A 13,008-nucleotide genomic window follows, 5' to 3' on the forward strand; every position below is an offset into this window, starting at 1 on the left:
AAACATTTGAGCATGTTGGATGGAGCCCACTCACATAGTAGTTGAAGGAAGAGTTGTAATGTATATAGTATGCAAACTTTATAATAACAATTTGCAATTCTTCAAAAACATTTCAGAGTAGGAACTAGTAACTACAGGTGTTTGTGTGTATGAGCTGACTGCCTGCGCTGTGACATGATCACACAGAGTGGAAGCTGACCAAAAATGAAAACCTCCCACTCACTCACCATAGAAACAGATGGCTATACCTTCAATATGATGTCCCCCTTCCATTTGATCTAGTTATTCAACCATTAACATGACAAAAACACAGGTGTTGACTTTTTCATTTTATTCAGATGAATTATATGACATGTTATTCAGTAATTCAACTTCATATTGAGACAAAGAGACTGAAGTCAATTTACAAAATCCTATAGACATTTATCTCATTAGAAAACCACAAATCCAATAGGTAAAATACATGTAAAAGATCATTGATTACACATGTACTACACAGTGTAACTTGCATAGCAAGTACTCAAAATATAATATTCAGATTCCACAGGAACAAACAAAAAGTTCATTCAGACAATATGGTTTGTACAAACCGCAAATACATTGTCAGAAATCATATTGACACACAGAATGTCTCAATCATAAGACACATGCAGACATTTCTTTACGCTGAAAAAAAAAAAAAAAAAAGTTTTTAAATGGTTCTTCCTAAACTCTGAAGGTTCCTTGGGGAACTCTTTCTCGATAAAGAACCTTTGAGTTAAATGTGGGGTTCTTAACGTGATGATTCTTCGGAATTCTAAAAGGTTTTTGAATTGTATTGAAGCCTGCAGATTTGTCCCTTTCATAGCACACAATAAATTGGCCAGTGTTAACTAGTGTTGATTTTTCAGTGTAACATTTCTAGTGTTGATTCAAGTTAAATTAACACTGTAGAGGTAAATGAACACTCAGTAGTGTAAAAGAACCCCATTGTTGGTGTTAATAACCAGAGTTGAACCAAAACCACACCCATCATTATCATATTTCCCAGCAGGCCCTAGTGCAGGTAGATTTTTTTTACATTGTTTTTAAAATGTTTTTGCATGCACATTGATTGATTCTGAAATCTTATGCTACTCAAATATAAATAACATACATTTTTATAAACAAATCCAATCTGTTACTTGGACTTGTTGCACCCGTTACTGAAATGGTTGTTCCAGTTTAGATGTTTAAGATATGAGTATCTTAGTCTCCCCAACCCTGGCAGTCATTTTGAAGGCAGGTTGTGGGTGAATAAAATGTCAAACATTGAATATCTGCAGTCTGGCTGGATTCCAATAGGAATTACACATCACTTATAAAGCCAGCATAATGTGGCCTGTAAAACTATGAGTTTCAGGCCCCGCAACTAGGGACTCAAAAAAGGCCTTATGAAATATGTTTTGTTTTAAATAATTTTATTTTAATGACAACATATTCACTTAGGATTTCTCTTGGTGAAGCCACAGAACTGAAAATTAGTGAATGCAACAAGCATGTCTTTATCACTAGCAAACAGTCATGGGTAGTACTTTTAACTCTAATATTCACTCGAAAGGCACCCTGGGAAATATGCAAATAAGGCTTAAAACCCTACACCGGTTTTGGATTTTGGTATGGTTGTTCAAAGAACCATCCCATTTATGCTTCTTCAAAGACCCTAACATGGTTCCCCTATGGCATCGCTCTCGAGAATGTAATTTGGTTCCAACTTGCACCTTTATTTTTAAGAGAGCAAGAAACAAACTTGTAAAACATGCTAATATATCATGTATCTACAGAGCACATCACAAGATGTCGCTTATTCCACTGTTGACCAATGAAACCCAGAGTTACTGAGTAACATCTCTTTCAACCAATGAGGCTCAGCACTGTTGAGAGATGGCAAACTAAGATAGCTACAGCGTCCATTTCACCTGCTCTACCCAACCCTCTGTCCTTCTGGTGACTCTTTCAAAACATATCAGACACACATTCACCATTGAGTCTTCATGAGTTCCAAACTCAACTTCCTGAGAGTCTCTGACCTATCAGTTCACCCATACCAAAATGTCCCCATGGGGATAATAAAGTCATTACCTTAGTACCAGGCTAAGGTTAAAGGTTACAGTTATAGCTTTACCAGACCAAATTCTGTCAGAGGTCTTACTAAATGTGTCTTTGGGTTACGGTCAGGGTTAGCCATACTCTGTAGCAGGGGGGCCTCTTACTAGATTATAGTACCCAGTCATTGCCCCTAGGTCGATGTACAGTGATCCCTTCCTCCTCAGGTGGGCAGAGTCCTCAGGCTCAGAGTACAGAGACGATTCTGCAAAAAAAGGGAATTGTATTGTTATTGGTAACATACGCTCTCATGAAGTTTCATACAGATGTTAGTGTGAGGAAGTGCGTAAGCATTTTACCACAGCACAGTTAACATTTTAAGTCCCTGCCTACCTCTGTAGGGAATATGAGGAAGAAAGTATATTTTAGGGAAGTACGATAATAGAGAACAGGAAGATATATAAGTCCCTACCCTGTGTGGTGTCAGGCTGCTGGCTGTGCTGCCTCAGAGGGTGGGAAGCCTCCACCAGGGCTGAGTCCAGGCTCCAGCAGCGTGGCTGCTCCTCCCTGGGAGGGTTGATGGCCTCGTTCCTCAGGAGCTCGGCTGCAGAGCTGCGCTGGGCAGGGTTCCTCTCCAGGGCTCGCTCCAGGAAGGACCTCATGGCACCACTGCAGTCCTCTGCTATGTCCTCCAGGGGAGGGGCCTGCTTGTGGATCTGAGGGGAGCCATGGAATTATAATTGGAGTAAAGCCATCCTACCTCTGTGGTAGAACCATATAGATAATTAGGGTTTCACAGCTATTCTTAAGGTTCTACACTCTAAAAAAAAATGCTGGGTTAAAAACAACAAAACTGTGCATCCAGTCTTCCGGTCTCAATAACCCAGCATCGACAACCCAACACTGCTCTTTTTAAAGAAAACAACCCAACTAGGTCTGATGCAACAGTTTCACATATGAGTCTTCTATGGAATGTGAGAATGCGATGTCAGGTTAGGCGAGACCTAGCCACCATCACTATAAGCATTCCTTGTCTTTTTAGTCATGGAGATGGCTAGGTAAGAATAAAAGTTATCCTGCAACTCATGCTATCTCTGGGCACAACTCCCCGAGTGTAAAACAAGTTTCATGTACAAGTAGGATTGCAAAATTCCTTGAGCTTTCAATAAATTCCCTGGTTTTCCCGAAATATTGAATCCTGGAATAAGATCGAATTGCTAAACAACCTGCTTGTGTCATGCTTATGTTTGCAATAGCCTAATATTACAACAGACAAATAACTACAGTTGTTCCAACTGTTTTGTGTACAGGCGGCAGCGTGGAGCGACTGCACACTGAGCAGCAGCTGAAAGGACTTAGGCTATTGGATGCCGCATAAGCAGAAATCTCAGTATTTTTAGCGACAGAAAGTCAGGTTCGGGAACTGCAGCCAATCCCAAAAAAGAATCAAATCAGGAATGTGATCATGAAAAACACTGTTAAAAGCAAAACAGAACTATTGTACTGAGCCTGAAGGAGTATGCTGACAATGTGCCAGAGACAGATGCAGCATCCCAAATGGCAACGTATTCCCAACATAGTGCACTACTATTGACCAGGGCCCCTAAGGCTCTGGTCAGAAGTAGTGCTCCATACAGGGAATAGGGTGCCATTTGGGATGCAGGCAGTCACGTTAAGGGATCACATGATGTTTGAGAAATGATCTTGCAAGAATCTAGGCCTATGCCGTGGAAATCTAAACTGGGTGATGAAAACATCTGTCTGCTTCAAAGACTGACTACAAGTGGGGGTTTCCCCTCCTTCAGCCCTGTCAGTGTAGCAAGAGGAAAGCCTGTATGTTCACCATTCACTTATCTATACACTTCATCCATCCACTTTCCATTGTCCCATTACTTAGTGGAATGACTATGCAGAAACAACCTCTGCCACACTACTTTATATATTTGTGCATTTATTGGAAGTGCAAAAATCATCTAATAGTTGTTGTTTTTTTACTTTCAGGAGATGCTTACTATGTAGAGGTAGGATGGGTAGAGAGGGAGATAGGGAGAGTAGCACTTACTATGTAGAGGTAGGATGGGTAGGACCTGCGTGGGTATCTCCTGACCCAGGGCGGGCTGCCAGTTTGCATGTGGATAATGGTGGTTCCCAGACTGTAGATATCCGTCTTGGTGTTGTGTCCTCGACACAGAACCACCTCCGGGCTCATATACATCTGAGGAAGAAAACACAAGAGCACAGTTACTCAAAGGGTCAATGGTTACTCACAGGGTCAATGGCATAATGTCAATTGTTGAAGAAGAAAATGAGTGTTTGGACAGTACCCCATATTTTTCTTCATCAAATGTAAAAAAAATAAAAAATAAATGTAGTCATGTTGCCAGTGATAATCATAACAGTTATAAAATGAATAATAAAGTGTCTCTATGACTATGTATTAATACAGGAACCCTAAGAGCAGCTGGGCTGGTGTTAGGCTCGGAACTGCACTGTGTACGGTCTGTGAAATGTGAAACAGTAAACATCAGACCAGAGTCCATCTCTCAACTGGAATTTCCAGCCTTCCCCCATGTTAGCTAATGTCAGCCTAGTCTCAGCAGCTCCACTCTGTTGGCTAGCTATCTCCCTCCCTGTTATTAATGCTGGGTGTCAGTCTCTCTGCCCTGGGACTTTCCCACTCAGCCATCAGGGGTATAGGTCACCACAGAGGGGAGGAGAGGGTTGAGGAGAGGATTAGGAAGAGGACGGAGCAGAGGGAGGGTCGTGAGAAAGAACAGAGTGAATGCCTCCTCCAAGATTTTCCCAACTGAATAAGGATGTAAATTGGAATCTGAAAATGCTAGTGTTCAAAGGCCTTCAACCTACTGTATTATTACTGTATTATTACTGATAAACAATGTCAATTTGAAACAACTCTGTAGCCTATGCAATGCACACAAAACCTATAGTCCACCTATAAACCTATACATTATCTCATTATCTCTTCGTGTTTGATGTGATCCCCCTGCACCATTTCCTTTGCTATGGGACACTGTGAGACAAACACTGACACGTCTACTAACTAAATAATTTTCAGAATGCCCTGAGGCATCGCTTGATCTCAATCTTCAACGGAAAAACTGCCGCTTTCCCTTTTAGTAAACACACCTATTGAACTTCACACAAAGTAAGAAGTTGTTATTGTTGTTGTCATGTCATAGGTCACCAGGAAGTAAACTGAAATCCCCCACCCCCCCCCCCCCAAAAAAAATGAATTGACTGAATTGAAAATGAATTGACCCTAACCCTGTATGTCATATCGTAGGCCTGAGAGTGTCTTTTGTTGTTATGTCATAGGCTTGAGAGTGTCTTTTGTTGTTATGTCATAAGCCTAAGAGTGTCTTTTGTTATGTCATAGGCTTGAGAGTGTCTTTTGTCGTTATGTCATAGACCGGAGGGTGTTGAAGAGAGCAGAGTCACTTACCTCTGTGCCGCGCAGGTCCCTAGGGGTGTACAACTCCTCTGTCATCTGCACCGTCAGGCCAAAGTCCACCAGCACCGCTTTGTCTGACATCAGAACAATGTTGCTGGCTGAATAAAGAAAGGGGGGGGGGGAGAGGGTGAGTGAGATTCACCAGAAAAGCTGTGCAGTTCAGCCATGTCAAAGCTAAAGAACATGTGTTGCAAGATACAGTATAATCTCAGAGCCTAATATAGTGTGTGCTAACATGCTATTCTGTTAAATGTTTGTCACAAGGTCCACATTTCTTCTATCATTTGCTGAAATTGCTCTTGACATACAGTATGTGTGATAGGAACTGTATGTACATTTAAGGAAGCGAGAAGTATCAAAATTTGCACTGATGTAAAGTTAAAGTTCACACAGAGCATGCTATGAGGCATGTTGAGTCTCTGAATGGCTTTTGACTGAGCTTAAAGAAAAAGGGAACTAAAGCGTTTAAAAGTCATTACTGAAGTCAAACAAACATCTTTCAGGGTTTTGGCACAGAATTTGACAGTTATAATGAATAAGCAGGCTTTTCCCAAACCTCCTCTCCATCCTTGCCCCCCTGATCCCTTACCTCACTGAGGTAACATTACATATTTTGTGTGTCCCAAATAGCACCCTATTCCCGATATAGTGCACTACTGTTGACCAAAGTCCTATGGGCACTACATAGGGTACTTCATAGGGAATAGGGCGCCATTTGGGATGCGTCCTTTGACTGGAGGACAGGAAGAGCACAAGACCACAGTGAAACGTCAGAAAGTAATAACTCACTGGTTTCTTCTAAGAAGCCCTACAGTCAATCCTGCTGCAGGGAAGGAGGGAGGGTCTGACTGGAATTTCCAGATGCTACATATAGTGCATTTAGTCTTTAGCCAAGCCCTGATTGACTGACTGGACGATAATAGACTGGTCCACAGGTCTTTGTTTAAAGTTCATTGCAATACATTAACCTCTATAGATAGTATAACTTTTACTAGGGAACACCCAACATTATAAAGTTAACGTTAATACAATACATTTACTGGAGGAGAGGGTATCGCTCGCTGAGTTTAAAGCTCTGCTGCTGACCATTGCAATTGTTTTTAATTTACAGTATTGTGCTCGTGTCGCATGTACACGCGGACTACTTCCTGCTGACCTTTCGCCAGGTCCCCCTCAAAAAAGGGGGTTTCTAACCTCAAAGGTCTTTTAATGGTTAAATTAAGGTAAAATAAAAATGCATTTATCAACACAGTTTTGACTGATGTTAGCGGTAACGCCACAGAGCTTTGAATGCTGTGTTGTGATTGACTTTAGCTCACTACAATCTTGGAAGCAAATCTCACGTGCGACGGACAGCGCTGCGCTACTCCACTGTTAGCTCACTGCCACCTGCCTGCAGCCCTAGCCTTGCTATCTAATCTATCTCGCTCTAAAATCCTGTGTTTCAGCAACTTCAGTAGCTAGCTAATCAGATACTGGGTGTTGCCCCAAATGGCTCCCTATTCCCTATATAGTGCACTACTTTTGACCAGGTTAAAGGTAGTGCACTAAATAGGGGTTAGGGTGCCATTTGGGACAACCCCTATAAAAACCCCGTTAGCTACCTGTCTGACCTGAACACCGTCAGCAACACCACAGCTTCATCCTGCCTTCTTACAAGGTGGTTTCTTTAGTTGTCTGTGGTTGAGTTTCCTATGAAGCCGTTGGTTCAAGGTGCAGTTTACTCTAAAGTCCTATCTTGGTTACATTTGACATAAAGTGGATAGTGACAGTAACAGCCCACTGGGCACACCATGTCATTTCAATGTGGAGCATTGGGCAGTATTGGTTACATACGTTGATCAATGAGATTTCAACCTATTTTCCCAATATGTTATCACCATGCTTTCAACCATCTAAAAGCACAACCAAATTCCAATAGAAAATCACTGTCTAGTTTTTGGTTTGGTTGTCACCTAAACTGCACTTTCAGCCATTTAAAAGCACACCAAAGTTCAAATGGGACTACAATGTCAGATGTTTTGTTTTTACAACAACTTAATGTGTCATCACTGCTTCATCTAGTAGCACAACCAAATGAACTGGAATGCAGTTAGTTGAAATTACATTAAAGTACATGGTGCAAGTGATCAATGCCATTTGAGAATCTGTGAAGATTTTTATAGCAATTGTTTCGATTTCCAAAGAGCTTCAACCCTGAACATGCACGCTTTCCACGATTATATAAAAATACATTTGTTACAGTAACTTCAAAATGTGGTCATGGATGCGTTACTCATTTTAAAGTTGAATGTTACATTAGTTTGTAAGATAGTAAATAGCCTAAAGTTAAGTCTCTTACAAAAGTAATATTGAATTGTGTTTGGTTGACAATGCAATCAAGCACAATTCTACTGCGTGGATAGTTCCCTCTGATCCACTGGCTTAATCCTATTCTTTAACTTTTATTTTTGGTTGAGCTGGAGATGTGAATCCAACATGTCATTTGTTAATTTGTCGACAGTTAATAGGCTATTTACTGTATTGCAAAAGTGATATTGAATTGTGTTTGGTTGTTAACGCAACCAAATATAAACTTTTGAAGGAGATCGCTCCATCTTTGCCAGTGAGTCTTGCTTTACAATGTCGGATTCACGTCTCCATTTTGACCAAAAATCTAGGTGAAAGAATAGGACTAAATCAAATCAAACTTTAAATTCTTTAACTTCCATTTTTGGTTGAGATGGAGACATGAATCCAACATGTATTATTACCTGTATGTTCCATTTGAAATCCTAGGCCTACAAGGGCTGAATTGAAACAATATCTGTTTATGACTGCTCAAATGCTATATAGGCCTAAATAGCATCATTGAGGATATATGATTCATAAAGTATGGTTACATTTAATTTGCTCTGTTGAACCTAATGTTGGAAGTCATTTGATAGTGCCAGTGACTCTATTAAGTGTAGATTTCTCCACAACAATTCTCACGATAGCACATTGGTAATAGTCAGTGACAAATATCAAAGCTAAACTGGGCTTGGTTAAAACCCTGGATGGGAGACAGAAATAAAAACTGCTGTAGATAGATCGACTCTCCAGTAGGAGGTGCAGCCCAGCCTACGTTTTTTTTCTTCTAGTGGATATTACGTTGAAGATCTGACGTTTTTTCAAAGGTACAAATTCAACATATCTTATACAAGGTTTGTCTCTGTTGAAAATTGGTTACCGTGATGGCATAATCCTGTGGATGAAACGTTACCCTCAAAACAACTTTTTTTTTTAAAATTCAATGTATTTTCCACGTAGATTCCATGTCATAATATACTGACAAATTATGTTGAAACAACATAGATTTAACCAGCTTGGGCCCAGTGGAGGTAACACATATACTACTAGTGTACATGTGTGTGTTTTGGACACATACCTGGGTTCCATTTTTGATGTGTTTGGGGCTAGAATTTGAGAAAAACTGAGTTTCTAAACCGTGGTAAAAGCAGAGGCTATAGGCCTATAACTTGCTCTAACTCTAATGCTTACTAATTGAGTGTACTAATGTGCATTTTTTTTACATTTGTTTTGGGCATGTTCCACTCACGTTTGATGTCGTGGTGGATGACATTGTGAGAGTGCAGATACTCCAGGCCCCTGAGGACCTGCTGGGTGACCCAGATGATCTCAAACTCCCTCATGGGTCCACAGCTGTCCAGTTTCTCCAGAACCGAGCCTCCCTCGCCGGCCTCCATAAACAGATGGATGTTCTGGTCCCAGAGCAGAGCACCGTAGAGCTCTGCAATGTTCTCGTGGCGGAACCGGGCCTGGATCTCCACATCGGCTGGTTTGAAATGCTCCATGGGGATCTAGTAGCATGAATAGAACCATTAAGGCATTAAAGAACATCCTATAGACATTATATTTAAAAAGAGATTTAGACATGTACAGTAAAATATGTCTTATGCAAAGTATCTACACAGTCTTTAGTATGTAAACATTCCACTGACTATGGAATTGCCAGACCAGGAAGCCACTCCCATCGTGTGTAACTATTTGTGGGCGGAAATAATATAAATATAAAAGCCATATCCTCTGAAGTACCATTGTGATTAGAGTGCCTGCCTCAGATTGGAAAGTTGGGAGTTCAAACCTTGGCCGGGTCATACCAAAGACTGTAAAAATGGGACCTGATGCGTCTCTGCTTGACACTCAGCACTAAGGAGATAGATTGGGGGTTAGGCCCTGCGATAGACTAGCGTGGGGGGTTTCCTGTGGGGTAACCAGACAAACACTTTCAGTTTCTATCTGTCTGCAATACTGGCTTTTGAGATGTCGCAGATAAATATTTTTCTCTTTCTACAGTACAGAGTGTTCCTCTTTCTAGATGTTCTGTTGCAGCTTTCAAAGTTTTTGGGTGCAAAGACCTGACTGACTTCACATGTGACATTCTGCTTTTATATTGGCCTAACAAATTAGTTTCTATTGCTTTGAAAACAAAACTTCCTGCCAGAAATCAATCTTGGCACATAGATCGGCCAGCGGCAGTTTCGAGAAATCCACTCTGCAAACATGCCAGACATTCCTGCACGCGGACTCATTGACTCACCCGTTTACATGCCATTCGCTTCCTGGTAACGGTATCCTGGGCCAAGTGGACTTTCCCAAATGAGCCCTTTGGAACATGGCCGCCGGAACCTGGAGTCTTGTAGGTCCACATCCATGGAAACAGAAGTACATCCAAATCGATGCGATAGCGTCCCTTCTTCAGCACCATGTGTTTCTGCACAGAAGTAGTGAAATACAGTGTGAAAGGTGCTGCTGAACCAGTAAAGGCTTTAAATAACCCTACAGACAGATGGTCTATACTTGACCACATACATACACGCAGACAAACAGACGGACCGATTGACTAACAGACGAAGGGACAGACAGTTTCAACCACACTTATACACACAATGCCACTTCTAAGATTTCATTGTCCTTTGCATATGACAAATAAACTTTGATACACTGTATATACAAAAGTATGTGGACACCCCTTCACATTAGTGGATTCGGCTATTTCAGCTACACCCATTGCTGACAGGTGTATAAAATCTAGCACACAGCCACACAATCTCAATAGACAAACATTGGCAGTAGAAGGGCCTTACTGAAGAGCTCAGAGACTTTCAACGTTGCACCATCATAGGATGCCCCCTTTCCAATAAGCCAGTTCATCAAATTTCTCCCCTGCTAGAGCTGCCCCGCTCAACTGTGAGTGCCGTTGTTGTGAAGTGGAAACATCTAGGAGCAACAACTGCTCAGCTACACAAGCTCACAGAACGGGACTGCCGAGTGCTGAAGCGCAGTTCGTAAAAATAGTCTGTCCTTAGTTGCGACATTCACTACCGAGTTCCAATCTGCCTCTGGAAGCAACGCCAGCACAATAACTGCTCGCCGGGAGCTTCATGAAATGGGCTTCAATGCCAGAGCAACCACACACAAGAATATGATCACCATGCGCAATGCCAAGTGTTGTCTGAAGTGGTGTAAAGTTCGCCGCCATTGGACTCTGGAGCGGTGGAAATGCGTTCTCTGGAGTGATGAATCACGCTTCACTAGCTGGCAGTCCGATGGATTAATCTGGGTTTGGCGGATGCCAGGAGAACGATATCTGCCCAAATGTATAGTTCCAACTGTAAAGTTTGGTGGAGGAGGAATAATGGTTTGGGGTTGTTTTTCATTGTTCGGGCTAGGCCCCTTAGTTCCAGTGAAAGGTAATCTTAATGCTACAGCATACAATGACATTCTCTAGACGATTCTGTGCTTCCAACTTTGTGGCAATAGTTTGGTGATGGCCCTTTCCTGTTTCAACATGACAATGCCCCCGTGCACAAAGCGAATGTCAATACAGAAATGGTTTGTTGAGATCGGTGTGGAAGAACTTGACTGGCCTGCACAGAGCCCTGAGCTCAACCCCATTGAACACCTTTGGGATGAATTGGAACGCCAACTGCAAGACAGACCTAATCGCCCAACACCAGCGCCCAACCTCATTAATGCTCTTGCGGCTGAAAGGAAGCCCGTCCCCGCAGCAATGTTCCAACATTTTGGATTGTGATGTCCACATACTGTACACCACATGACCAAAAGTATCTAATGAGACCTTTGTGGGGAAAGATACAAAAACATACAAAAACCCCACTAATGTCCTGAAGTCTCACCTTGTTCAGTAACACACCCATCTCCTCAGGCTGGTGCTGCAGTGATTCTGGTGGCATGTTAGAGATCAGGTTGACGAAGGAGAGCAAGTCCGACACCGTCCCGTACCGGACCATACCACCACCGTTCCCCTGCTGTGTGCCTTGGGTCCCTCCCGTCACCCTTGTCACTTCGTCCCCCGAATCATCCACAGTCTCCTCGTTCTCATCCATCTCCTCCTGAGAGAGACCTTCTTCACACAATGCCCCAGCCTCTTCCTCCTCGGTGTGATAGAGATTCTCAACAGCGCCAATGATATCCTCTATGTTCATGTGAGCCAGCAGGAGTTCTATTCCAGCATTGGCATATTTGTAATCCATTTTGATATTCTAGCTTCTGCTGAGTTCTGAAATGGAACGGTGATGATTCATTAGGAAACTGAAATTCCAATATGGGCTGGAAAATAATGACATATAATTTATAGATTGCAAATTGACCGCAAGAAGCCTAAACAGATATAATATCTGACTAAAATATTTCAAACCATGTATACAATCATATACCTCTCTATTATGCGTGGGAATACTTTTGAACAGATTTCTTAAATTAAAACCACTTGTAGATTACTTGCTCGTGTTTTTTTAGAAAACTTGGGTGGCTAATAAAATCACTCGCGGACCTACCCTGCTGTATGTTATCGCTAAGTGAAAGAAGAATGTACTCGAGTGTAGACTACGTCAACCAATTGCCCTCCCAACACTGCAACACTGAACACTCAACATAACTAAAGTCACTAACATAGCAAATATAAACGGACCATTATTTGTTTGAAATAGCGTAATAACGATGTGCTTACCTGATTCTTTGTAATAAATAACGTAGGGTAGGATCCCCTCCGAATACGCTACTCCATTCTTGCGTCCGACTGCTGTCAACTCTAACGCGCACTAAAGAACCAACGGACTGTAATTCCCACTCACGAGCTAGGAAGTACAAGAGGAAGTCCTTATCAGTCTCTGTGTTTAGGTGGCATTGTGTAAATAAAAACATAAGCCGAAAGTGGTGTCTTGCAACTTTAGTGTATTCCTCTGTAGTTTCGTTTTTCTTTTCATAGTCTTGGATTTCCCCCTAATATTTGATTTCTGTAGGCAACGGATTCATCAAATTCCATGGGATAGTGCGGTATTTTCACTACTCCAACAATTCTGCCTGTGCTTCGATACAAATATTTCGCAATGTGCCCTGTTGTATATGAGAGAACTGACTATATAGTGACAGCATGATTAAAAAAAGTGTCATCGTGAGACTATTTG

At 41.8% G+C, this 13,008-nt stretch overlaps 1 protein-coding gene across 2 annotated transcripts; it reads right to left on the reverse strand.

Annotated features, from left to right (window-relative positions):
• Positions 1–316: 316 nt before the first annotated feature.
• LOC110535550 (mitogen-activated protein kinase kinase kinase 8) lies at positions 317–12,917 on the reverse strand. 2 transcript variants are annotated; one of them, XM_036935256.1, is made up of 8 exons: positions 12,552–12,917; positions 11,719–12,151; positions 10,119–10,292; positions 9,117–9,378; positions 5,528–5,634; positions 4,127–4,279; positions 2,537–2,780; positions 317–2,329 (listed from the first exon to the last, which is right to left on the reverse strand). In XM_036935256.1, the coding sequence occupies exons 2-8, from the start codon at positions 12,073–12,075 to the stop codon at positions 2,199–2,201; spliced, it is 1,428 nt and encodes a 475-aa protein (XP_036791151.1). In that variant the 5' UTR covers positions 12,076–12,151; positions 12,552–12,917; the 3' UTR covers positions 317–2,198. The 2 variants fall into 2 exon arrangements, with proteins under 2 accessions (XP_036791151.1, XP_036791150.1); XM_036935255.1 differs by having other exon boundaries at positions 11,719–12,101; positions 12,552–12,908.
• Between the last annotated feature and the right edge of the window lie 91 nt (positions 12,918–13,008).

This window comes from Oncorhynchus mykiss, chromosome 11 (genome assembly GCF_013265735.2).
Source record: "Oncorhynchus mykiss isolate Arlee chromosome 11, USDA_OmykA_1.1, whole genome shotgun sequence".
Lineage (NCBI taxonomy): Eukaryota > Metazoa > Chordata > Actinopteri > Salmoniformes > Salmonidae > Oncorhynchus > Oncorhynchus mykiss.

Excerpts from the sequence above, each read along its gene's own strand:
- LOC110535550 (XM_036935256.1), bottom strand. The coding sequence starts at position 12,075 with ATGGATTACAAATATGCCAATGCTGGAATAGAACTCCTGCTGGCTCAC. Across the intron at positions 10,293-11,718 it reads TGGGTGTGTTACTGAACAAG|AAACACATGGTGCTGAAGAA; the intron begins GTGAGACTTCAG and ends ACTTCTGTGCAG. Across the intron at positions 9,379-10,118 it reads AGCGAATGGCATGTAAACGG|ATCCCCATGGAGCATTTCAA; the intron begins GTGAGTCAATGA and ends TCATGCTACTAG.